At 46.7% G+C, this 26,735-nt stretch overlaps 3 protein-coding genes across 5 annotated transcripts in view; all 3 read left to right on the forward strand.

Moving 5' to 3' along the window:
- Nucleotides 1-26,735, forward strand: part of CZIB (CXXC motif containing zinc binding protein) — a 379,487-nt gene that overhangs the window by 115,857 nt on the left and 236,895 nt on the right. The gene's annotated exons all lie outside the window — the stretch shown is intronic.
- LOC144942427 (uncharacterized) lies at nucleotides 1,577-4,872 on the forward strand. The gene is made up of 3 exons (XM_078869299.1): nucleotides 1,577-1,697; nucleotides 4,293-4,823; nucleotides 4,868-4,872. Exons 2-3 carry the CDS (start codon nucleotides 4,352-4,354, stop codon nucleotides 4,870-4,872), a joined length of 477 nt encoding a protein of 158 aa, XP_078725425.1. The 5' UTR covers nucleotides 1,577-1,697; nucleotides 4,293-4,351.
- Nucleotides 4,859-26,306, forward strand: LOC144942282 (uncharacterized). 3 transcript variants are annotated; one of them, XM_078869047.1, is made up of 13 exons: nucleotides 4,859-5,641; nucleotides 7,708-8,049; nucleotides 8,592-8,786; nucleotides 9,648-9,846; nucleotides 10,725-10,880; nucleotides 11,689-11,757; nucleotides 12,912-13,037; nucleotides 13,724-13,888; nucleotides 14,628-14,786; nucleotides 16,426-16,563; nucleotides 18,481-19,075; nucleotides 19,992-20,133; nucleotides 20,502-26,306. In XM_078869047.1, exons 1-13 carry the CDS (start codon nucleotides 4,889-4,891, stop codon nucleotides 20,769-20,771), a joined length of 3,309 nt encoding a protein of 1,102 aa, XP_078725173.1. In that variant the 5' UTR covers nucleotides 4,859-4,888; the 3' UTR covers nucleotides 20,772-26,306. The 3 variants fall into 3 exon arrangements, with proteins under 3 accessions (XP_078725173.1, XP_078725175.1, XP_078725174.1); XM_078869049.1 differs by having other exon boundaries at nucleotides 14,628-14,741; XM_078869048.1 differs by having other exon boundaries at nucleotides 10,755-10,880.

A 26,735-nucleotide genomic window follows, 5' to 3' on the forward strand; every position in this document is an offset into this window, starting at 1 on the left:
ATCTTTCCCAAAAAAGGGGGTTGGCCCGAGTGCAGAACGACTTGGGCAATTCTATAAAATTGCACAATCCAAAGGTTCGTCTCAACTCCAAATCCACAGGGGCAGTTAAGACGATGAAGCATCGTAAAGTTGGGAGCAAACTTACGCGTGGTCGGAACCACTCGCTTTTAATTCGAATGTAAAAAAATTAACCCGTAAAAACAAAGTTTTTCACTATAAATCCTTTATATGCGTGGCATCGGTTTTATTTTATTATTCATTTCAGTTTTTCTTGAGTAAGAATTTCATTTTTATCACATTTTTAATTAAATATGAAAAAAAATTATAAAAATTAAATATGAAAAAAAAAATTCCCTAAAAAGTGGAAAAAATTTTTCACGAAAATAAATTGTCACGCACAACGAGTCTGTGTGCAAAATGTCAGCTCGATTGGATCACGGGAAGTGGGTTAAAAAACGACCGAAAGATTTGCACGGTCGTAAGTGCGCAAGCAGCAAGCAAGTGAACTTAATATAAAGGATTTAAAAATAAAGTGTCAATGATGGTTAATCGCTTTACTTTTTCTTCTAGGACGATTAAACGCAACGGGCAGCCTGTAGACGTAGAGCCACAAGCTGAGTAAATAGGCGGCAGCACAGCAAGTAGGTCGGTGACCTCTGGGTGTGGATTGCGTGATACATCCCCTCGATATAATATATCGACAACATCAATTACAACGAACTGTATTGCAATGTACATAACTATTCTCCAATGCGTATGCTCCCCACGCTTCACCATCACTAAGCGGCATGGTCAATATAACCTCCCACGATTCACAACACCTTTGGAGATGGGGGGGCCTTCATCCAGCAGTGGATTGACAAAAAGGGCTGTGCACGTGTACATCAGTTTCAGTTTCATTTACAGTATTTGGTAAAGGCCTGTGAGACATTCGGCTCTTGAATCGGGTGCAACCTTCGTGTACGTGGGGGGGTATACACAGCACGTTATACAAACCGGCTCCAAATCTGGCAAAACCTTCCGAGATCCGACATCGAATTATGTCCACGTGCTATGAAGACGGGCCATGTTTTATTGTTGCCCGCTACATAACTTTCATTTTAAGGATCGGTTGTTCATTGACGAGTGTTGAGTTCGTTGTTAAAATCGGCGCGACGTTGTCTGTAGCCGCTGGGAGGCGCTACATTCGACCCAACAAATTTTTTAAAATCTTTTTTTGAATCGAATCTCGCGGGGACGTTGGGTCGCAGCTTTAACCGAAACAGCGTCGACGTGACGTCGCCCTCCCAACGCCTCTTTTTCCCCAGTGACGTCATCGCGCATTCCCGCTGCAATGTGACGCCACCACGCCGTTCCGCGACGTCACCACGCCGCGCGCGGGTCCGACGGTGACGTCGCCACGCTACCCCCGCGAGAATCACGACGCGCTTCCCCCCCGCCCCGCCTACGCTAACCGCGGCGCGGTGACGTCACCACGCACACGCGAACGTCGCGATTCGACGAAATGACGTCATCGCGCCCCGTCCCTCGCGTGCGTCGTGACGTCACGACGCACGGCCTGCCTGCCTCTCCTCCCCCTCCCGTGTTCGCCCGCCATCTTAGGCCTGGCCCGCATTCCGCCATTATTGCCGCCTTTCCCCTTGGGCCGCGAAGCCCGAGTCAAGAGCGGGAAAAAAATCGGCGCTTCTCACCCCCAGGTAAGGCGCCTCTCGCTCGCTCCGCGTTGCCGCGGCCGCTCGGAATCCCAGGCGCGGGTGCCGCGGGGCCGCGCGAGCGGGGAAATCGGGAGCCCCGCCGCGACGCGCGCGACACAAAAAAGCCTGAGGCGCCTTCCTCCTCCGCCGCCGCCTCCGCCCGCCTCGCTCGGCCTCTCGCCCGCCTTGCTCACGACTCGCCGAGCGCGCGGGGGGACGACGATAATTACACGAGAAGGGGAGATAGCGAAGGTGGCGGTCGTTGAAAATAGCGGAACGTGCGGCTTTAAGGGTTGGAGCGGGAGCGAGGCGGCCCTGGGGTGGGGGGAGGGGGGAGGCTGCGCGGGGCCCTCGGCCGCCTTCCACCGCCCGCGGCGGCGGCAGGGCCCGAGCTGGGCCCGAGCAGGCCTCGGCTCGCCTAGACAACCCTGCGGCACAGGCCGAGGCCGTGACGGCAGAGTGGGTGGGTGGGGGGGTGGTGTGCGAGTGAGGGTGGTTTTTGGTGTGCGTGAGGAGTGCATTGAGATGATAGCAAGTGGGGGGTGTGCATGAGATTTGGTGAGTGTGTGAATGAGTTGATAAATTGCGTGGGGGAGGTGTGTGCAGTTGTGGTTGTGTTTTAGAAAAAGTGTGTGTGTGTACAAGTGTATGTAAATATGTCAGTGTGTGTGGGTGTTCGGTACGAGATGTTAGGGGTGTGCTAATGTGGTGGTTAGTGAGAGTGTGCAAGTGCGTGTGACAGTATGCGAGTACGTGAGAGTATGCGAGTACGTGCGAGTATGCAAGTACGTGAGAGTATGCGAGTAAGTGTGAGAGTGCAAGTAGTGGGTGAGAGTGCGTGTCGATATGCTAGTGTGTACAGTGTGTCAGTATGAGTGTGCGTGAGTGAGTGCACAAGACAGTACGACGTGTAAATCTTTGTGAGTGTATTTAGGTAATATTCCTGCCTTTGTGTAATCACATATAACTAAAACGAAACTATTTTTATTTTACCAGATAAAGCCCACTGACATATAAAGCTATTTTTCAAAAGCCTACCTGGCCCACATGATAGGTCAACGAAGTGACTTACCAAGTGGAAATTTATAGCAACCATCTACTACTATAGACGCATGTTTATGTATGTTCGCGCGCCAGTGGGTGTGTGTCATGCTCCCACCGCCTTGCCCCCCCGTGTGCCCTGTCCCCCACCACCACTCCCCAGCAGTTTACAAGCCCTACCCCCTTGATACCCCACTCCCACCAATCCTCCCCAGTTCTTTCTCGTGTGGTGCTCATGCCTCACTCAATAAGCCTGCGGCAACCGCGTATTTCATTGTTGGGCTGAGGCTGAAGACGTGGTTTTTGCATTTGCTATCGCGTGCGTGCGCCTCCGTGTAGCCAAAATCCGGGGCTTAGTAACCTCCAGAGCAGAGACCACAATAGACGGGGTGGGGGGGTCCTTTGCATAATGAAAACGATACGAATTATTTTAAGTGTTTTTATGCTCACATGAGCACTGAGGCCGTGCTCACCACCCGTTTATAACAATAATAGAATTCCGGGTATTTGGCCATAAGCATGCCACTGAATAGGACAACATTCTTACGCAATAGATTTGCTCAATTTTCGTGTGGTGGTTAATGTTTCAGTTATTGCTACTGCTCCCTGGCAATTTCTCCAGAGAATTGCAAAACATGCTGTCAGCTTTCATTGACTTTAAAGTTATGCTGACATACACTCACAAGTGTCCCTTTGTGTGCCACTTTTATCAGACAAAAAAAGCTGTAATTTGACATTTAGTTTAACAATCTTTGAAAAAGTGGAAAGCATTTTAATAATTCAGTAACCTGCCAGTATTTTTTTCTCTCTCCAGACTTTGCTACGAGATGGCAGGTGTATCATGCGATCAAAAATTATAGCACCCTTGCACAACTGCAAATCAAAAGAACAGTAAGCTGTTATTTGTTTTTATTTGAGTCCCCAGATGGTGTAAATACATTTGACATATATTGAAATGTTTGACGGCGGAATGTTTATGAAAGCTTGGATAGGATGTTGTGGAACAGATGGTGCACAACCCAGACCTAGCCGATTTGTAAATCCATCTGTGTGAGCCTCAAATCTCTGCTTGGAAGGTGGTTTGACAGTCATGAGACTGAGAGCATTGGTCAAATCATTGTTTAAAAACCAACCAAAAGACTACGGCTTGCATCAGAAAGCATGGGGGGGATATTTGATCAGAGTGACTACGTAGCAATAGTCTGCTATGTCAATACTGTAACATGATTTCTAAATATATAACTTATTGAATAAACTCATTTAACATTTTATTTGTAACAGCATTCCTTCAGGTATTTATCTAAAAATAAAAATAATGGATTTCATTTAAAAGTTGGTAATATTGAAGACAGTATAACATGTTGTATAAGCATATACAATTTATAATTATATGTAATGCAAATTTAAATGTTATAAAACATAAAATAATAGCCGTTGTGAACTTTTTGTTGTTGCTAAAGATTATCTAAAGACACCACATTTAATTTAAAATGCAAAGGATTGCTTTGCAACACGCTGGTTAATTTATTAATTATTTTTCAAACGTCTCTGTCACAGGCATTTTTGTTGCGGACACCCGTGGGTTACAGGGTCCTTCCTTTGAGGACCCCGGCGTAATGTCACAGGCTGTGGACGATATTACCCACAAGACATTGCTTTTGGAAGTTCCGGCCGAGATCATCCAAAGCGATGTCCCCGAGTGCGACAAACCGGACGACGTGTTGCTTGAGTCTGAGCTGGGTGGCGTTCCGAGCGCCAGGTCAGCCGAGGTGGGCACTGGTGGCAGCCCCACGCCCGGGGCCCTGGCACCGCCGGCTTCGGAACAAACGGACGATCCCATGATGGCGGCGGCGGTGACGTCAATGGAACCACCGTGCGACATCGCTCTGGAACATTCTGGTGTTGGTGCCGCCCTGCCCGAGAGCCTCGTGGATGAGGGGGTGGTGCACGAGGGGATGTTGGACGAGGGTGTGGTGCACGAGGATGCGGTGAACGAGGGTGTGGTGGACGAGGGTGTGGTGGACGAGGGTGTGGTGGACGAGGGTGTGGTGGACGAGGGTGTGGTGGACGAGGGTGTGGTGGACGAGGGTGTGGTGGACGAGGGTGAGGTGGACATGGGGACGGTGAACGAGGGTGAGGTGGACATTGGTGTGATGCACGAGAGTGCGGTGGACATGGGGGCAGTGAACGAGGATGCGGTGAACGAGGGTGAGGTGGACGAGGGTGGGGTGGACGAAGGTGTGGTGGACGAGGGTGTGGTGGACGAGGGTGAGGTGGTAGAGAGTGCGGTGGATGAGGGTGTGGTGGACGAGTGTGTGGTGGACGAGGGTGTGATGCACGAGGGTGCGGTGGACATGGGGGCGGTGAACGAGGATGCGGTGAACGAGGGTGAGGTGGACGAGGGTGGGGTGGACGAAGGTGCGGTGGACATGGGTGTGGTGGACGAGGGTGAGGTGGACGAGGGTGGGGTGGACGAGGGTGGGGTGGACGAGGGTGGGGTGGACGAGGGTGTGGTGGACGAGGGTGCGGTGGACGAGGAGTTGGTGCACGAGGAGGTGGTGCACGGGGTGGTGCACGAAGAGGTGGTGGATGAAGAAGTAGAGGCCACGGAGACGGTGGAGTTGGAGGTGACAGTGGAGGAGGCGGTGCCGCTCGGAGGCGACACGGTGGACGTGGAGACGGAGCAGATCGTGTCGGATGTGACGATCACCGTGGAGAGCTCGGACATGGTGGTGGAGGTCGGCGATGACCATGAGCTCTTGGCACAGGACGATGTCATAGACACCATTGGCACCATCGAGCAGGAGGAGGTGGATGAGGAGTCTGTGTGCACAGACATGGGGAACATGGTGCAGATGGTCGTGGAGGAGGTGGGATCGGCAGGGAGCAGCGGTGTCGTGGACGAAGTAAGTGGCTGTTCGGAGTGTGAAAACGCCCCAATTCTTCCGTAAAAATAATTAATTTTCACGAAAAGTGGCCGGTTGGCCCAGACGTCAGTGTGGAAAGTGATGTTCCCTACTGCGTGGTTTAGAAGTCACTTGAACAGATCTCAAAGGTAACTCTGTGGAATCCACTTTTTTGGGCTGTTATCTCTCAAAGGTTGCACTTTTTTAAAAGTTCAGAATAGATTATTCATCTCATGACATAACACTTGTTGTAACACGGATGGCATGAAAATGTGGGGGGGGGAAGATAAAAAAAATATTATCCTCCCTATATATGCATCCAGTCGAATAGCGCGTGTGACATTTGATTCGTTTTAATATGTGCATATGGTATAGTTTATTAGCTAACCCCTATAGCCGTGAGATGTGCTACGGTGCATCACCGTGTGAACAAACATAGTTGATCCTCGAATTGTGACCCCAAATCATACAAATTCATCAAATCATAAGGGGAGAAAATTGTTACTGGTTTGATAGCAATATAATCTGTAGTCACAAAGCATATTAATGCTAACCCATGTTTGAACACTATAAGACATGGAGATAAGTGCATCAACAGAGTAAAAGAAGAGACATAAGTGGCGCCCCCACGGTCATTGTAATTTGGGAATAAATGATGGTGACAGAGACGACAAATACAGACACTTCATAGAGAGAGAGAGACAGTCAAAGGCAGAAGAAATTAGGAAAGTCTTGAACCTGGGTTTGAACACGGCAAGGGTCTACAGTCAAAACATTCGAAGCCGGACTAGTCCGGTGGAAAACTTTTCTGATTATGAGGCATGCCAGGAATGTTGCAAATAATTAGATAATATATACTTTCAATAACATTTTATTATAGTTAACACCTGATACATGCAATTAATCCTTCATAACAATTATTAGAATTGAGTGTGGAAAGTTTAATAACACTGAATAAAATCACTGCTGTACAGTTTAATCTGAGTCATGAAGGAGAAGTGGAAGCCTGAAGTTCACTGAATGTCAAAGGCTGATTTGGATTTTCTGACGGCTTTTAATAATTATTAATCTCGTTTATTTTTTTATTAAATTTAAGAAAAGAGAGCACGTTACCAGAGCATGTGGATCACTGAGCCAGTTAAGGGTACAGGTTATCCGAATTTCACGTAGTATCTAGCTTTAGAATTGGTTGAAATTGTTTCAGTGGTCAAGGATAGCATCTTACAGTTCCATAGTGCTGACAAGCGCATATTGAGTTCTCTGCACATGAACTTGACCAACGATGTAGACTTATGCCGACAATTTTACTGCAGAAGGCCTCATCCTACCACGTGCAGCTTAATGCACGAGCAGTGTTCCAGTTGTAGTTTATTTTTGGTTATTTTGCTATTTTATTTACTAATGTCTTTTCAGGCAGCCTTTCTGGCTCAAATTATGGCTTGCTGAGGTCCATATTTGAGAGGTTTTAGCGGAGCGTGGAAAACCAGAGTAAGGAATTCTAAACAGGAAAGGATTGTCCTTCCATCAAGTGAAATTAATCTTCTTGGTTCTTTCGGTAAAGTCACGTAGAAGGGAAGTAATAAAATAATAAAAATAAAACATAATAAAACATTTCTCACGACGTTTTGGCTACAACGCAAGCAGCCGTCTTCAGGTGAAGGCTGCTTGCGTTGTAGCCAAAACGTCGTGAGAAATGTTTTATTATGTTTTATTTTTATTATTTTATTACTTCCCTTCTACGTGACTTTACCGAAAGAACCAAGAAGATGAATCCCTGCAGTCACGAAAGCTTTAAATCGAAAAGTGAAGTTAAATTATTGTTTTGTCACTGGAGGGGAGTAGAGTGGACGATAGAGATGGACAGGGGTTAGTCCACAGAGGATCTGAAAAACTGAGGGCAATGTTGGAGGCCATTGAAGGATTGGAGTTTTGCAGTGATGCGGTTGCCGTTATGAACATGCATGGTGCCTGAACGCCAATCTCCCTAACTCAGAAGATTAAAAAAATCTCTATGTTGGCGAGTGACGGACCGGCCTCGTGTGGTTGTGTGCCGTGAATCTCCACAGTCTTCGGGGCTGGTGGCGGTGACATCGCAACCACTGGCTGAGATGGAGTTGGCGGTGGTGGAGGAGCCGACACCGGTGCTGCTGCCCATGGCCCCCGCACCGCCGGTGGTGGCGAGCGAGGATGCGGTGAGGGTTCGCGCCGTGTCCAGCGCCGCGGGTTGCAGCGACTCCGAGCACGGCGTGAGTCTCGTGCCGGTTTCTGCTGCTGAGGAGGAGGAGACCACCAACGTGGAGATGGTGGAGGTGGGTGTGGAGGAGGATGAGGAGGAGGTGATGCTATCAACCGAGGAGGTTCAGGCCCACGAGACAGCGCTTCATATCGACCTCGCCGATGATGAGCAGGTGAGGTGGTTGCATTGCGAGGTCAGGGGGTTGGTGGGCCATTCATTCTTGAGGAGGCTGGGTGCCTCATAAGGCATAACACTAAGCCGTTTATGCTGAGAAACCTGGATTCTAATCAAGGTGTAAGCCATCTGTGATTAAACTGGGTTAAATGTAGTGAGTTTATGGACTCAATCTGGTCACCAGTGCACAAACAACACAATCACAGAAAATGTGGCTTTGCAGTTAGTCTGGGTATATACTCTGAGAATTTTGAATATTACTTGGGCTGTCTTGCGGTGAACGTTGCTCTCATGATGATTTTGTGCCGAAATACTGTCAACCAGGTCACTAGAAGATATTTTGGAGGTGTCTCAGTTTTTTTCATGCGCAACTTCAACTCAGTACAATTTAAGAACTGCCTCGATTCAAACCCAGGATCTCAGCAGTGTCCTGTCAGCACTTTGATCTCTCAGCCACGTTGTTCCATATCACCTTGAACTTCTACTCATCACCACGGGGTCCCCCTCTCCCCAAACCCCCCCCCCCCCGCCACCCTGCAGATGATGGAGGTCTCTGTACACGAAGTGGCTCTGGGTCCACAGGAGGTTGAGGAGGAGGAGATCGACAGTGGGGTTGCAACTCAGGAAGTGGTCCTTACGGCACAGGAAGTGATGTCGGAGGAAGTGCTGCCAGAGATCCAGGTGTCAGAAGCTGACCTGGAGGTCCCAGCGTCACGTGCATCCACCACGGCGCAGGTGAACACCGCCATCCGCATGGTGTGATTAGGACTGGCATATAAAGGCAAAGTTGCAGGCTTGTTATTTTCACGGTTCTCAACTAAAGGCAGCTTCCACAGAGCCTCCATAATAGAGTCCACTTTTTCGTCCCTATATATAAGGAATGAAACAGGTGGACTTCACAAATTTGGCTGTCGCCTGATGAAGCTAGTTGTAATTACTGGCGAAACATCGTACTAAGATTGTAAATGTTGTGGCTTGGCTCTCCAACACACCGGTGTGCTGTTCTAGTGACAAATTGGCATGTTCTGTTTATGTGACAACCCTTACTAGTTGGCTGTGCCGGGCGGTGGCACATTTAACGACACATATTTACGCGATCTAACTCAAAAAACCTCTTATGGATGATATTGGTCACGAAAGCCGACGTGTTAAACTTCCACAGAGCCTGTTTCGAGGCTATTTTGGCCTAGACTTCCACACTGATCAGGCATCATGGAATCAATGGGAGTACCCACACTTCACCCCACCACTTGTGACCTGCCGATAAAATATCTGTGGTGTAGCTATTTATACTGCTTGTTGGGTCGGCAGAAGCAAGAGGATTTAAGGAAATTGTGCATTTGTATCAACTGCAGCTCCCAGTTACTCTGCTATACACTCAGCCAGCTAAGATGCCCGCAGGCTGTTCAGCTGGTCAGCTATGCTGCCAGCCAGTTGTCCGGCCATACAGCTATGAATGGCCCATAGGTTCCCCACTCTTGCTTTAACCCCATGCCTCCCTTACCATTTCTGCCTCCGCGTGCCGCATCGCTCATGCTGACACCATGCCGTGTAAACACGTGTGACACCATGTACGTGGCGTCGTGTTGACCACAGAGCTGCTGCTACACAGTGACGGTGGCAGACGCAGAGGGGATGGGCCACTCCGTGAAGCTGTCGAGCCAGCCGATGGACGAGCAGCCGAGCACAGCACTAAGCGAGCGGCCGTCAGCCACCTCCACAATCGACTCGGCGCTGACGCCCGCTGCGGGGCTGCTGCTGCCCACGGAGATCTTCCAGCACGAGGAGAACGTGGGTGAGTAGAGGGGCATGCGCACACCAGCAACATTGACTTGTTTGTTGTTTCCACGCCTAGACCGTGCGATTGTATTGTGACATCTAAATAGTCTGAGTGGATATATCGTGTTCCCCATAGAAAGGGTTATTTTTGGGTGATCGGTTGACCGTAGACATTTTTTTAAGAAATACAAATTTTTTTTGCTGCTGACGTTAGAAAACTGGAGAGTGTGCGCAAAGCAGTGTAAAACTCTTTGCATCTCCGTGCTGTGCAGAATCGTCACACGTGCGTGATTGGCCGCAGATGCGCAGTGGAGCAAAATTCATTGTTGTGCTGTACTTCTATGCTCCCGTGTGTATGCCTTCACCATCTGGTACTGACCAGCGTAGTGAAGTATGGCAAAGCTACCCTGATGACTGGCATGGTTTATGGAAGCCTTCATCCAGCAGTGGATTAATAAAGACACTACCCACAATTTCTTTTTATTACTGTGGAAAATGTACTACCTTTCATCTGAAGAATACAGCAGATCTTCTTGGTTCTTTCGGTAAAGTCACATAGAAGGGAAGTAATAAAATAATAAAAATAAAACATAATAAAATAATTCTCACGACGTTTCGGCCACAACGCAAGCAGCGTCCTCAGGTGAAGACTCCCCGACAGACCTGGTCTTCACCTGAGGACGGACAGCTGCTTGCGTTGTGGCCGAAACGTCGTGAGAATTATTTTATTTTGTTTTATTTTTATTATTTTATTACTTCCCTTCTACGTGACTTTACCGAAAGAACCAAGAAGATGAATCCCTGCAGTCACGAAAGCTTTAAATCGAAAAATACAGCAGATGGTTATTTCATTGACACGCTGTGTAACTGGTGCGTGGCGTAACCGGCTCGCAGCTGACGTGGCGTTGCTGCGTGGCATCGCAGGGCAGAGTGGCTCCCTGCGCCTTGTGGAGGAGGAACCGCACCAGGAGCCAAGTGAAGTGGGCCCTATATGTGAAGAAGTGATCAAGGTGTTCATCTTTAAGCCCGATGGCTCGGCCAGCGAGATGGGTGGGTGGCACGCGGTCATGGGGCGGGTGACGGGCAACCTTTCTTGGTCATATATGCACGTGTGTACAGGTGCATATGGTTAAAAAACTGACTGATTTGTTTTAGCTGGCTGGCTGGGAGCTTCATAGGTGGCTGGCTGGAAGCTGTATCACAAGATAACTGGCTAGCTAGCTGGCAGCTTTCTTAACTAGATAGCTGGCTGGCTGTGTAGCTGGCTGGCTGAGCTGTGTAACTCTGAACAGCTGTCCACCTGATCTCTGACTACCCTTGCAGTGGAGTTTAATATTTGTAATTGTCCACTTTTTAAATAATTTGGCTCGATAATAGCCTGGCGATAAAGGCTATTGGCCTGTTGACTGCAAATAGTGCTTAAGTGGTAAATCAATTAAATAGATTCAATCGGTTTTTGTAAGGAAGAAAAAACGAATCTCCAGCCTTTTTTCAAATGGCAGACACCAGGCATCCATCCTTCAAAACGCAAGACACACACTGCAGAGTGCGCCCAGCATGACACTGTGTCTTGGCGATAACAACCATCAGTGGAAGCAATGGTGACATTTAGCCTTTAATTCTCCTTTTAATGCATGTGTTGAGCTTCGTGCATGGTACATGTGTATTTAAACGTTTGCGTACATGGTGCGCAATTTGTATGCTAAGTTTTTGAAGCAATAAGCATGTTATGACCCAGTTCATTTGTCCATATCTATAGCTGTACAGAGAAATGAGCTAGCTGTCTTAGTTATTCAGTCTGTATGTCTCATGGAGGTTTTTTTTGTGTGTACATGTGTGTGTACATGTGTGTGTGCAGGTGTGGCCACTGGAGTGGCAGGTGGTCCTATTCACACGGCTGTGTTGGAGCAAACGGAGGAAGCCATCAGTAAGCGATAGTCGCAATCGGCTGCACGCACTTATTTTTTGTGCCGGACGATTGATAGTCATGCGGGGGATAATTCTCTCTTGCGTATGGCTGAAGAAATAGCAATTTTATTTTTAATTGCTGGTATTTGTCTGATCGTGGTATCAGTGCAATGTCATTATACAACACATTCGGATCTCTTGAAGTGGATATCAAAGAACTGCTTTTGAAAGCTGCTTATTTTTTAAAATCCTTTATATTAAGTTCACTTGCTTGCTTGTGTGCTTACGACCGTGCAAATCTTTCGGTCGTTTTTTAACCCACTTCCCGTGATCCAATCGAGCTGACATTTTGCACACAGACTCGTTGTGCGTGACAATTTATTTTCGTGAAATTTTTTTTCCATAACTTGACACTTTTTAGGAATTTTTTTTTAAATTTAATTACCAATTGCTTAATGGTGGCAGGCAATCATCTCACCCATAGGTGGCAGCCATCTCAAGCCAGAGGACGAGAGGGCTCTAGCCGCCACGCATATAAAGGATTTATAGTGAAAAACTTTGTTTTTACGGGTTAATTTTTTATTTGGTGCAGAGTTAAATTTAATGTGGCAACCGGGCGGAGACCATTGACCGACATTTTGAAAACCTGGTTGAATCACGGGCAGCTTCCCAGAATCAATCCCAGGACCTCAGTTGTTCCAGCTTAGCGCTGTGATATTCTTAGCCATCTGGTTACCTCAACCAAGAGTAACTTAAACGTCTACGACAAGTTTGGGTTACCTGGAAATGTCTTCATTTCATTTTCAGTAGTATGTCAATTATCTATTTGGTGTCTCCGCAATCATAAACCATGTTTTAAATTTCCATTTGTGAAGGTTGTAGTGTGGGCAAATCTGTAATGAGACGTGCAGATTAGGTTTAAAGGCAACAATTTGTGAGGTAAATTAAATCCCAGAGGGTCTTCAATGAGACTGAGTAGGTGCTTATTGGAGATGGTGGTGTTCATATCTGGTGCCATTTCTCTGAGGCACTAAAGCCCAAATTCACAAATTATTCTGGCTGCGCTCACGAACGATTTTGAAGATTTCAGGCAATGGTTCGGCACCAATAGCAATGCGTGAATTCTGTTGACAATATTGTTACACTCGCTAAACCGTCCCCTCTGTGTCGCAGATATGGCGGATGAGGTCTACATGGAGGTCATCGTCGGAGAGGATGAAGTCTCGGCTGGTGTTGCTGAGACGACAGTGGAAGAGTCTGGGCTCAACAAGCACTTTGTGACCTGGGCGTCTGCTTTTGGTACGTCCACTACACTGATATTAGGTTAATAGTCCAGGATCAGGACCTTCCATTTTTTTTCCCTCTGCCTATGACTGACTGCCTTGAGATGCTGTAGCATTTAAACGTTATGTAAATACAAATTGTGTATATATGATCAGGAGGTGGAGTAATTGTTAACCTCTGGAGGAAGAAGTGGTGGCAATATGGCCTCCACTGGCACTAATGGCGAGGAGCAGTAGGTGTGTTAACCCTCATCTTTCAACCCCACGGGTGTGCGACCTGACCTCTGTGTGTGTGTGAGGGGCACGGTGGTATAGTGGTTAGTGCGCTACGCTACGAACCCAGCGATCCGAGTTCGATTTCCGCTCACGGCCAACACCAGTGATGATTATCTGAACCGGTCCTGGTCCTCCCCTAGGTTGACTTTGCCTCAAATGAGTACCTGGTGCAGTGTACATAAAAAATTGGCACTAGCCAGACCAAGGCAGTCTGGCGTGGTGCTTGCTACCAGCACTTGCTACAGCAGTCTGTTTTGGCTATACGGGGGATCTTTATCTTGTGAGGTGAATGAAACCTTAATGGGTGCATTCGGCTAAGGTCTGTACTGTAAAACATCTGTACCATTGCAGGTTGCCCATGATTTAGTGTTTAACAGCTTATTTGGGCCCTTTCTGCTGAAATAAATAAAACCCATCTCTACCTAGATGTGGTGGAGGGAACGGACCAGACGGACGAGCAGACGGACGGGGAAGTGGGACCGGACACATCTCCCGGAGGCCTAGCGGGCCGCACCCCACGCCGCCACTCCGGAGAGAAGCCGCCCCGCTCACGCCGGAAGGGCAGCCGGGCCAAGGCTCCCGCCTTCACCGGTGAGTGCCACAACAGGAGTGGGACTCCACCACAAAATGGACCGGTGCTCATCCCGTTCGCTGCTATATCTCCTCCACAGTTATCTCACAATTAATCTGTGAGTGGATTATCGAGGTATTGGATGTTTAACCATGCTCGAGAAACGCATTTATATTGTTACGCACGTGCCATTGTCAATGTGAGTTGCATTGCATTCATCAAGGGTCAGTGACACAGTGCCCACATGACTGCAAATATTCAAGATGTAAATCGATCACTTTAAGAAGCATATCAACAGATAAAGCATTTGACGCCTACATAGGTAGACGATTAGTGCATTTTATAGCCTAATTTACTTATCTTTGCCATTACCGTGTTTTAGTTTTATCTTACCCCGAAAATATAAATTTGCCTCAACACAATTCTTAAAAACATTGCAGAATGTTATTTATCCAAGTATTCTTTTCTTCAAGGCATGTTCCCATTTCATGTGGGAGATCAGCCTTCCTGGTCCTCTTTTTCCACTCATTCTAACGCCAAGTCCACTCTACAGTCCTTCATATCCCAGCTCACCGCTTCAAACCGCCTCTGACATTTTACGTGCGATTACACAAAATAAACATTCATAAAACTCTGCCGTGCCCTGCAGATTGTGAATTTCTCGCGGTAGCTGGCCACACGGGACAGTTTTTTTACTTGCGGATTTGTTTCTGTGTTTTCCTTTCATGGTTGCCACCGCTGCTACCACTGTGCGCACAGCGATAATCATCGGACCGGACGGGCTGCCCATGAAGGTGTACCCCTGTGGCGTGTGCGGGAAGAAGTTCAAGACACGCGGATTCCTCAAGAAGCACATGCACAACCACCCTGAGGGTGAGGGGGGCGGCAACATGGCCGCCATCGGGGGCAGCAGCAAGGGTATGGCGCTGCACGGTCCTTTACCGAGAAAGGCTTGCTGCGGACGTGTCCTTTGGGGGGTTGCTTTATTTTGACTCTTCCTCCTGCTACCATGGTGTCATGGTTAGCACACTGGTTCAATCTCCCAGCACGGCAGTAGAAACAATGGGCAAATTTCTTAAATCTGTCCGCCTCTTTTAACCCAGAGGTATAAATTGGAATGCTGCAGTCGATGGGCAGGCTGCATTTGGTGGGTTAAAATATGGGTTTTCCCACCTATTGCTAGACATCTGGCCAGCATGGAAGTGTAAGTCAAACACCGTCTAGAGCAGTGGTCCTTAACCTGGGGTGTATGCACCCCTAGGGGGGGTGCGAGATGCCCTTTCTAAGGGCGTGGGACATGCCACATTTTTTTAGAGGGTAAATCATCGAAAAGACAAATTAAGCACGGACACGCAAGTACAACTACGTTATTTAATCAGACCTATGCATTTATTACCATTCTAATTTGTTGTATGATTGACAACCAAAGGCGTGCAAGGCTTGCAGTGAAGGTCAAGAACTACTGCTCTAGAGTGGTTCTCCAGTCAGTTCACTATTGGTGGTGCGCACAAACAATTGAAGGGCTTGCACCACTGCTCGTGTTTAATAGGTTCACGTCTGTCACTCCAGATGCCACTATAGGCACCACAATTCACAGCAGTGTGTTATAAAAACGTTTATTGAGTCTTGCGTGGAATTGTTACTCTCAAACTTGACAATCGTTAGGGGGCCAGTGGGGGTGAATCATTTCAACTACAATGTTTAGGCTAACAGAAGTGGACAACTCTGCTTATCCTAGAATACAAATGGGATGGCAAAAATAGAGAAAACATTATTTTTTATTGAATTTAATCATTTTTTTTTACAATTCTTTGAATTCATGGGAGTGAATTCATGGGAGGTGCTTTGCACCTCTGTCAACTTGGTTCTCAAATTTAAATTTGACCTCAGAACATTTGCTTGCCATTTTATTACTCTGTCCAACTATGGTTGAAACCATTTGTGTATTAGCTCCATCCGTCTGTCCATAACTCTCTAAAAAATGATCCAAAATAAACAACATGAATGTAAAGTTGTATTGCAATTAGGGATTTACCCAATTGAAAACCAGACTAATTGATCAAAGGGTTTACAGAAACTTGCAGACAAACCCAAGAGCAATAGGACCATTTGCAAACAATAAAATAATTTTTGCCCTGACAGCTACCCATTGGCTTCCATAAATACTTTCACAGGCAACCCCATGTTGGAAGGCATTACATAATCCATCCGATGGCATAATTTCTCCTACCTTGTGTTCAGTTGCAATGCATTTCGATTTAAAGCTTTCGTGACTGCAGGGATTCATCTTCTTGGTTCTTTCGGTAAAGTCACGTAGAAGGGAAATAATAAAATAATAAAAATAAAACATAATAAGTTGCAATGCATTGTTTGAGAATGATTATTGTAAAGATATGTAATCCCTTGCTTCTGGGCAATGCATTCTAGTCATGTGCTCTAATTGTATTAGTTATATGATTGGAGCATCTTGCATTTTCGTGCAGCTTTCCTGATCCTCACCCTCTCTCTCTCTTTCTCACACCTCACTCTCCTCCGCGTTTCTCTGGTGTCGGCGCAGGCAGCGCCCGTATCAGCGGCCTGGGCGCCGTGAGCAAGCGGCGCTACCAGTGCACAGACTGCGACTACACCACTGGCAGGAAATCGCACTTCCACTCGCACATCGAGAGCCACCGCCTCGTCTCCAACACCACGCCTGGTACGGACGACTTAAACACGCTGAAATCACGCAACAACATCACCTCCTACTGGCAGTCTTTACCTGTCTGTCAAATATATAGCACCGTGTGCTATAAGAATGGTGAGAATATCAAATTTACTTTCAATACTATCATATCACAACAGCTGCGTGGCTTGCCCTCCAGCCCCTCGTTGTGAAGGGGTCTCCAAAAGACCGGCCACTCTTGAAGGCTTTGAACACATTCCTGCGGAGGGAGCTGGTAGGAACTTTGGGTTGCTCGGTCAATGGCCAGGGTCAACGGCGGCGTGGTGTATTCCGCAAATATGCCCGACTGTGAGGGCGGGCACAAGCCGGCGTGAGTAGGTTAAACGTTGAGTTTTATAAGGGCACCACGGGGTGACCAGCCCCTCCCCACCCAGCCCCACCCCTCACACCCCCCACCCAGCCCCTCCCCATCCAGCCCCTCATTGCACGACGGACACAATAATCCCCTGTGGACTGGTGTAATCAGGAGGTTCCTACCAGTATAAGTATATCTTGTAGGATGCTTAATTGCCTCAGGGATAATGTGGTGTAATGGTTAGCACACCGACTTGCGCTCCACAGATCGCCTGTTTGGTGTCGCAACATGGCAGTTGAAACATTGGCCAAGTTTCTATATCACCCAGCAGTTTTTCACATCGAAAGATTAATATTATACAGCGTCGTTCAGTCAAATAGCATCTCACAATTGCTGAGGAACCACAGAAAAGCTGGAAGTCTCCCAGGTGGTGAGCCGGTGCCAACATTTGTTTTTCTCATTGTATGAAGATGTTTACAGCCAATTAGTAAGTGTTCATATGTGGGAAGAAACTTGAGCACCCGGATGAAAACCCACACATGCAAAAGGGAAACACTCTATTATCCCATACAGAAAGGAGAGATTATAACAAAATATGGACTGATCCATATTTTGTTGTACTGCATTCTGCTGGCAAGCCAGGGTTATTGCACCTCGATGCAAGGGAAGGGAGTCTCACAACATTGTCATTTTTAAATCCTTTATATTAAGTTCACTTGCTTGCTTGCTTGCGCGCTTACGACCGTGCAAATCTTTCGGTCGTTTTTTAACCCACTTCCCGTGATCCAATCGAGCTGACATTTTGCACACAGACTCGTGCGTGACAATTTATTTTCGTGAAAAATTTTTTCCAAAATTTTCCACTTTATAGGAAAAAAATAAATTTCATATTTAATTTAAAATACCAATGTGATAAAAATGAAACTCTTACTCAAGAAAAACAGAAATGAATAATAAAATAAAACCGATGCCACGCATATAAAGGATTTATAGTGAAAAAAATTGTTTTTACGGGTTAATTTTTTCCCATCCACCAACTCTCGCCGCTACAGTGCTGGATTACATGTGTGCGCCGCCACCCCCCGGCAACTCTCAATAAACCACAGTTGATAAACAGAATACACGTGGTGTGTAAATTCTGTATTCCTACCTCATCCATGACGTCTGGCCAGTTTGGATGAGTAGGCCAAATACCCTCTATAGTGGCTCTTGAGAGTTAGAAAGAGGAATATATGGATGAGAGATTATATTCAGTTTTAAGAAAGTAAGTGGGCTTGGGCGTGACATATTTCGACAAGGAATGATGGCCAGTGGTTAAAAAATAACTGGAGTGGCAGTCAAAGGAGGGAGCATGCCCAAAAGGAGATAAAACAATATCAGCTTGTGTTCAGATGCTAGATGGATTGTTACAGCGCAGGACCGTGAGAGATGGTGACATCTTGGGGAAGCCCACATCCAGTGGTGGATTTGTCATGGATCATGATAATGATTATAATTCCAGAGTGTGAACCATCACAACAAGATATTAACTTTGTGTTGTTCTTCTCCACCACCCCTTACTGCCCCACACTCACCTGCTCCTGATCCCCACATAGTCTCTGGGCTGGTGCACACGGCGTGTGCGGGCGACCGTCCCTACGAGTGCGAGGAGTGCGGGCGGCGCTTCGAGAAGGCGGCGGCGCTGGGCTCTCACCGCCTCGTCCACCGCAACCGCCCGGCCAAGATGCACAAGTGCAAGTTCTGCGAGTACGAGACGGCCGAGCCGGCACTGCTCGGCCAGCACTTGGCGTCAGTGCACAGCCGCTCGCTGCCACACGTGTGCGCCGACTGCGGGCGCGGCTTCCGGCACCCGTCGGAGCTGCGCAAGCACGCGCGCACGCACACGGGCGAGCGCCCGCACTGCTGTCAGTACTGCGACTACCGCAGCTCGGAGGCGTACAACCTGAAGATGCACGTGCGCGCGCGTCACAGCCGCGCACTCGCCTTCCCGTGCGGCGACTGCGGCGCTAGCTTCACGGCGCTGGGCGAACTGCGGCGGCATGCGGCCATGCACAGCGCGGAGCGCGTGTACGCGTGTCAGTACTGCGGGCACCGCAGTTCCAACTCGAGCGACCTCAAGCGCCACGTCATTTCCATCCACACGCGCAGCTTCCCGCACAAATGCGAGGTGTGCGAGAAGGGATTCCACAGGTGAGACAACGCAGAAAACGCTGTCAACACGCTCGCTTGCAATCAACCCTACCTCTCCCACAATCATCACCATGACTTTAGCCGTCACCACTGTCGTCACCACTGTCGTCAACACCGCCACCACCGTCACCAGCACCGCCACCTCCACCACACTCACCATAGCTGCCACTGCTGCCACCACCACAATTATTATCACCACCTCCACCATAATTGCTCCAGCCACCACAACATCCACTACAATCATTACATCTATCACCGACCACCACCACCAGTATGGGAGACTGCTCTTTAAAAGAAGTGGAAGTCTTCTTCTCTTCAACCCTTTAATTTGCAAATACAATTTAAAGGGTTGAAGTGTTAACTCTGTCTAGAGCAGGGGATGGCAAGGCAATGATTAAAGATCATGGAATGTTTGTAAAGTATAAAGTTTTGTTGCAAATAGCAACTTACCTCATTTATTGCTGGCCAAATTGATCCAAGTATTGCTCAACTTTTAGATAAACCATAAATAACATTATAGGCGTTTTATATTTGGAAATTTAGCTTGCTCTGACAGCTACCCATTGGCTACTTTACTGCTAATTAAATACTGCCTTGGGCAAACATATGTTCGAAAGCATTATACAATGCATGCGTAGGCATGATTCTGCCGAATAGAATTAGCAACCTACATTTGGCGGGCCACCTGTTAACACGCACACCTTTCAGTCACTTCTCTAGCTGCAGTAGACACTACTCGATAAATGCAGCTAAGATGCTTGCAGTGACATGTAAATATAGTTTGCAGGCTGTTCATGTGGCTGCGAGCCATATTAAATAAACTTGCAGGGCCATATCGCTCACCTAAAATAGGTTATTGACCAGATGGATTACAGTGTTGTTCATTTGTTTTGTATTTGTGTGTGCATGGACTCAGACCTTCCGAGCTGAACAAGCACATGGCAACACACAAAGGCAAGAAAGTTCATCAGTGCCGACACTGCGAGTTCCGCACATCCGACCCGTTTGTGCTGAGTCGGCACATTCTGTCTGTGCACACCAAGGAGCTGCCCTTCAAGGTGAACAAACACCACATTCACTGCACGTGCATGTGTGTTCGTGCGTATGCATGTGTGTGCGAGAGAGTGGGCGCACACGTTTGTTTAAAGAAAGATGCATTCCACGAAAGGAAACTTGGTTCGATGGCACAAGGAGATCAGCTCGTGTACAGTAGTGAGATTGGTGATAGCCGCAATGGACCCTGCGGATTTTCATTAATGTGAGGAAGCCTTCATCCAACAGTGGATGATAAAGAATGGCTGATGATGATCAAGATTCAGGGTGAATTAGCACCACAACTTATATAACTAAAGATTAATACGCTCTCTCTCCGCCCCCTCTGTTCCTCGCTCTTTCTCCCCCGCTGGCGCTGGTGTGGGCGCTGCAGTGCCGCCGCTGCAAGAAGGGCTTCAAGCAGCAGAGCGAGCTGAAGAAGCACATGAAGTCGCACACAGGAAAGAAAGTGTACCAGTGCGAATTATGCGACTACAGCACCATGGACGCATCAGGCTTCAAGCGCCACGTCGTATCCATCCATACCAAGGCCTACCCGCACCGCTGTCAGTTCTGCCACAAGGGCTTCCGTCGGCCATCCGAGAAGCAGCACCACGTGCTCAAGAACCACAAAGAGCACATTGTCATGGGCACATCGCCGTGAGTGTCTGGCCCGCCCGCACAAACGAGGATTGGAAAAACAAAAAACTTGAGTACGGTGACTGCTGCCACCCGTTGTCGCCACCACCAGCGCTTTCTCCACCAGTCGACTCGGCATTAGTGTGCCCTGGAAGCCTCAGAGAATGGAATTGCGTTGCATTTGCTTTTTGTTTGGCACGACTATCCCTATGCAATCGGAATGCGTCGGGCCACAGTGGAATCCCGTCATATTATTGTTAAGAAAGCGTCTTCTTCCCCGTGTAGTCGGATTGTGATTTTGGGAATGCAGGCTCGTCCCTATAGAGTCAGGTGTCGTTATTTTTCCGCAGGCTTCACCCTATGGAATCCAAACCCAGTTTTGTGCAGCAACATTGTCGTTAATGGAATTACATATTGGATTGAGTAATTTGAATTGTCAAGCTTGCTCTTATCACATACAATTGTACAGCACTTTTGTATCGCAAGCTTGTTCCTATGGAATCTTGATGATCTTTTTATTGCGCAGTCGTGGACTCCTGGGATCTGGTTTCATGATGGTTAAGCACACTTCACCCGGTTGAATTGGATTATGCTCTTGTGTAACAGTCACTGCCCAGTGGCATGGGATCATATTTCTGTTGAATCTTCTTGCGTTGGTTGATTACATTATACAACATTTTTATAAGCTTGCTGCCTATAAACTCTCGTGACATATCTGATTTGCAAGCTTGGGCATATGAAATTGGATTTCATGTTAGCAAATTTAACCATATACAGAATCCTACTATATCCAGGTCCTGGTTTCTGAAAGAAGCACTCTTGTCACGCATAGAAGAGACAGGCTTATGTAGCTTATGGTAACAACTGGCCTTGAACTACTTTGAGCCAAGCCTGTTTAGATGAAGCTAACCTCGGGGTTGGGCTTGCGAGTATAAAAATAATATAAAAATCAAGTAGAACTATGCTTATCATTCTAAAATTTAACTTTAATAAACAGATGCCATTCTTCGTCTTCAACCCCAATGGCGGAGCCAGAATTTTCAGGTAGGGGGGAGGGGCAACCCCTCCAGCAATGAAAAACGATAGAGGAGTTGTTAGTAAGTAAGGAGTTGTTAGTAAGTAAGGACTTGTCCCTTGCTTTTTATTCGACTCGTGTGCGGCGATGGCACAGCCATCGATCGAGGGTCGAATTCGAACCGCGTTGTGTGATCGGCATCGCGCTCGCTGAAGGTGAATGCCTTCAGGGAAGGCGTGTACTGTTTACGCAACTGCGCACAATTTTGTGAGTCACTTATAACCGCTTTGCCGTTACTTATTGCCAATTATGGACTCAGACTATTGTCCTATCATCTCAGAGTCCCTGACACGTAATAATAGGCTACACGGTGGCAGTGGGGGTCGCAAAATTCCGATTTTTTTTTACTAATAAACCCCAATGATCCGATCGAAATTAGAGATTTTGATTGGATCATTGGGGGGGGGGCACATACCACCCCCCCCCCCCCCCCACTGGCTGTGCCAGTTTTCACCCCCATTTTACATAGGTAAACTATAAATATGTTTTATCGCCTAATTTACATTCATTTTCCATTATCAGTGTTTTTAATGTCTGGATCAACCTTCCCCTCCCACCCCAAATAATTGAGAGATGCCTAAATTGGTTAATGCTACCCAAGTGAGGATGTTATTGAAATGCCAAGAGAAAACCCTGTAGATGGCTTGTCATCATGCTTTGGCGATGTTACTTGTTATTCTGCTGGCAATGATTCGTGATGAATTTTTATTTTGGGAACATTTGGTGGCATCACACTTCCAATTCACACCAATTTGGGTTTAGCACATTTATATTTTCCATTTCGTTTGTGTCCTGATGACATTTCAAACAAATATATTTCCAAAGGACTCGGTATACTTTTCTCACTGCCAGTGATAAAATTGAAATTAATTCATATCTCACCTGGGACACTTTTTAAGCATTTAAAATTCTGCTTAAATTCCCCCCCCCCCCCCCCACTCAATACGAGGGCTTCCCTACATTTCCATGAGTGGTTTGTCTTTCTTGATTTGAAGCTTTCGTGACTGCAGGAATCCATACTCTTTGGTTCTTTCAGTAAAGTCGCGTAGGTAGAAAAATAATAGATCATGACGTTTCGCTCGCAACACAAGCGATCGGCATCAAGTGAGACACAACCACAGCAAGAAAAGATTGCTGTTGTCCATTGCCATTGGAAATTAACAAGTCGCTTGGCAAGGGAACCACTGACACCTGGAGCAGTGAGAACCAGCCCAGTTCAATTCCAGCTGTCACAGCAAAGCCGGTTCACGTGGCCACCACCTGGACAAGCACCACACTCTGCCACAAGCCTTTTAAGTTTCAGCTGCAGCTCGATGTTGGTAATTGTGACGTGGAGGCATGGGTTTAATAGCCATAGGTCATCTTCAGAGCAGGTCGGATGGAAATTTTTGTGAATTCTGTGCAATGGAAATGCCAAGGTGGAATTTGCCATTCCCTCAAACCGGAGCCATGAGCTAGCTACCTTCCACTGCCCTTGCACCTAATAAAGAAAGCACACTTGTATAAAAAGTAATTTATTTTTATAAATATGTATGCATGTGTACAGAACATCAGTGTAAATGGCAGATTTTTCTCATTTTTTTGCAGCATATATATATACACACCCACTGAGACTGCTTCATATAGTGGCTTCACACAATGAAAACAATTGGCTACAGGTTTCTTTCATATTTTTGTCGACGCCAGTTCCGGTAGATTGGTACAAAAATTACAACTCTCCATGGCAAACATGGCTCGCATTTTACTCTGGGGAGGCGTTCCAGTGCTGAGAGAGTTTCGATGCCATTTATTATACGTTTTTCCGCGGCCTGTGCAAAATGTGGCTCATGAAGCTGTGAAGGTGCCCTACGTGTGTGTGGGACAAGAATGACTGAAAACGCTTAACAACTCTTTCAATACCCCTTTATAAACCATGCTCTCACAGTTGGGATTGAATCGTGGACTTAAGACTATAGAGACCACGCTATTGCTGACGGCCAGGTCATCGGTTGCGTCTTAAGGTGTCTGAATGGATATTGTCTGTCTGGGTATGTAGGACAACCCTTTCTTGGTCTTGAGTTGCAGCCTCCTCAAATTAACTTTTGCAAAGACAACAGCAACTTTTGAGGGATTTTTGTTTGCGCTTGGGCTGTCTGGGACAGCTGTATTGGGCTTGAACCTAGACACACACTTGTTGGGTCATGAGTTTGAGTTTCCCCCTCGAGGCATCCGGCTGCATGTGAAATATAAAATATATAATTTTGGGTCTTTCATGACATTTTTGTTTGTTCTCGCCGAATTGTTTAAAATCAAAAATGTGTTAACGGAATTTTGAGGCTAACCGCTTTTTTTTGTACCCGCCCCGAATTCTGTTAACTATTTTTGATCTTTAGACATTGCCGCTCAATGCTTATATAGTCTGATCGTAGGTGTGTTTTAAGCAATACATTGTTAACCTACAATCAAAGTGTAAACACGTGTGAAATAGGAAAGCTAATGTTATATACGTTTTGCTAATGGAAGAACAGTTCCAGCTGTTCCAAAAGAAATGTATAATAATGGAAATTCTGATCCCTTCTGTACCAAATGTTTAAAATTTAAAATTCTGTAAAGTATAATGTACATTGGGGGAAATTTGTTATTTTTTTCTGACTACATTGAGCGTTTGTTAAGTGTGTTGCATAAGAATTCTGTATATAGGATGTACGATAATAATTTACATTGGTCGGGTGAAGAGGGAGGGGTGTTAAGAAGAGTAGACATTTAAAAGCAAAAAAAATATTTTAAAGTTGACTTTGAATAATTGTGGAGATCACATTTCAGTTTGTGAATCCACCGAGATTGTTCACGGTCTTGCAGTTAACATCCAATGGCTTACATTTACAACAACAACAAAAATCCTTCAGGTTAAATATGCTTGGCTTTCGTTTTTTTGCTGGTTCTTTAAGGAATTTCACACTTTGGTCAAGACAAAAAGAATGCGTTATTATGGTTATCAAGGTCATTATTGTTAGGAAAAAAGTGTGTAATATAAATTGCATTATTTTGCATGCACATTCAGTTGGAAGCTCTTCCTGTCCAATCCAATGTGCCGTGTTACCTATATCGGTTGAAGACTTCCGACAAGAACTGCAAATTATGCACATCTGAGAATGGTGTCATTATACATGGGAGTATTAAGGACAGGTTTTTTTACTATTAATTTTAAATGTGTTTATTTATGTTTTAACAGACTCATGATTATTTCACTCAGTGGCTTGGTTGCGAGGGTTCCATTTCCAGTGGTGCAAACCCAGAACCGGCCGCTGTCCTCCCACCGCTCACCTTACACACAAACTGCACTCCCAACACCAAGTCAGCCCAGACCCAAAACTAGACCTGGCCCTAACCTTAAAACCAACACAAACCCTAACTTAACCCTGGCCCCAACCTTAACCCACCCATGGCTCGAGCCTTAAGCTCGTCCTGACAACAACTTTGACCTTTACACAACCAGGACTGTATCCCACTTCAGACCTTAACCAATCACAAACCCCTACACAAATGCAGTCTAACTAAAGTCTAACCATAACCTGCACAGACTTTAACTGTAACCTAGCCCTTGACTGGTTCTAAGCCTGTAACTGTAGAGCTATAATCCCAAACGTTTACCTAACCCTAACCTCGGTCAGTCCCCAACCTTAACGCCAACATTTTCCGAGCATTATCTCAATCCAGGTCAACACAGAACTACACCAGCCCAAACCTCAATCTCTAACTCCGATCCACGTCAGGCCTAACCCAGGCCATCCGAAGATCTCGACCATGTCCCCAACTTGTACCGACATATTGTGATTTATTGGTGGTGGCTTCCACATAGGTGTTGAAGTTAATTGCAGGTCGCTTCCTTTAGCAATTAGCTACCTTCTGAAAAGAGGGAAACATCAAGCTGTTGACGCTCCTCTGATCCTGCCCTGTCACGTGACCTCAACTCCCACCATTTTCACTATATCCAGAAACCCCCAGTTCTTAACTCTTGACCTTAGTTGAGTTAGCCTGAACTCGCTCGACCCCATTTTAACATTAATTCAATCCAAATTCCTTAGCATAACTCCTGCATTTAAACGTCCACCATATGGAATCACTTATCTCCAAACTAAAATGTGTCATAACTCCAAACTGCATGTCTAAGCACAATCCCCGCTCTAACTTAACCCTATGCAATAAACGTAACCTCCCAAACAGCTCAAGTTCATAACCCTGAAACTGAGCCTAACCTTACCCTGATCCTTGCCTTGGCCAGCTGCTGTGTGAGAGGCGAACAGTGTTGTGGAAGCGGTCTAGGGCTGTGCCACTGAGGAAACGGAGGGTCTCTGGCTCGGGGCGGCTGAGGTCATCATGGATGAGTTGGCGCAGCGATGACCTTTGCCCTGCCTTTGGGGCTGTACATCACACCGCCGCCTCAGCCACTCTTGCTACCATGTACACGCTCGCATGTATACTCTGTTTAAATAAACACACGCGTAAGACGAGAATTGCTTGACACGCCGCCTGGCCGTGCGTATGCGTAACATGTCCCGCGTTTCAAATACTCGGACAGTGTTTGTAGAAAGGTCCTACAGTGGGATGTTTAGCCAGTTTGCCTTACTTTCTGCCCTTGGGTCAAATTTCTGGTTACAGGGCTGGTGATATCATCTTTCTATACACTACTGTAAAGTCCATCGTTTTTACGTGGTGTACCGTCGTGGCATACAGACCGGCTCGTCCAAGGGTAATTGTAGCGATATTTATTGGGCAACCCCTAAATATGTCTCATCTAAATATGTGCACCAACATCAGATGGTGCAGAAGAGGATATTGAAGAATGATATGGAACGCTGGAAACAACGTTAAAGGAACTGCCTACAAAAGCTGTTCAGCTGTTTGTTGGAGATTGGAATGCGAACATTGGGAAGG

This window comes from Lampetra fluviatilis, chromosome 27 (genome assembly GCF_964198595.1).
Source record: "Lampetra fluviatilis chromosome 27, kcLamFluv1.1, whole genome shotgun sequence".
NCBI lineage: Eukaryota > Metazoa > Chordata > Hyperoartia > Petromyzontiformes > Petromyzontidae > Lampetra > Lampetra fluviatilis.

Coding starts and splice junctions, on each gene's coding strand:
- LOC144942427 (XM_078869299.1), top strand. CDS start 4,352: ATGTCACAGGCTGTGGACGATATTACCCACAAGACATTGCTTTTGGAA.
- LOC144942282 (XM_078869047.1), top strand. CDS start 4,889: ATGCACGAGAGTGCGGTGGACATGGGGGCAGTGAACGAGGATGCGGTG. Junction 5,642..7,707: donor GCAGCGGTGTCGTGGACGAA/GTAAGTGGCTGT, acceptor GAATCTCCACAG/TCTTCGGGGCTGGTGGCGGT. Junction 11,758..12,911: donor GCAAACGGAGGAAGCCATCA/GTAAGCGATAGT, acceptor TCTGTGTCGCAG/ATATGGCGGATGAGGTCTAC.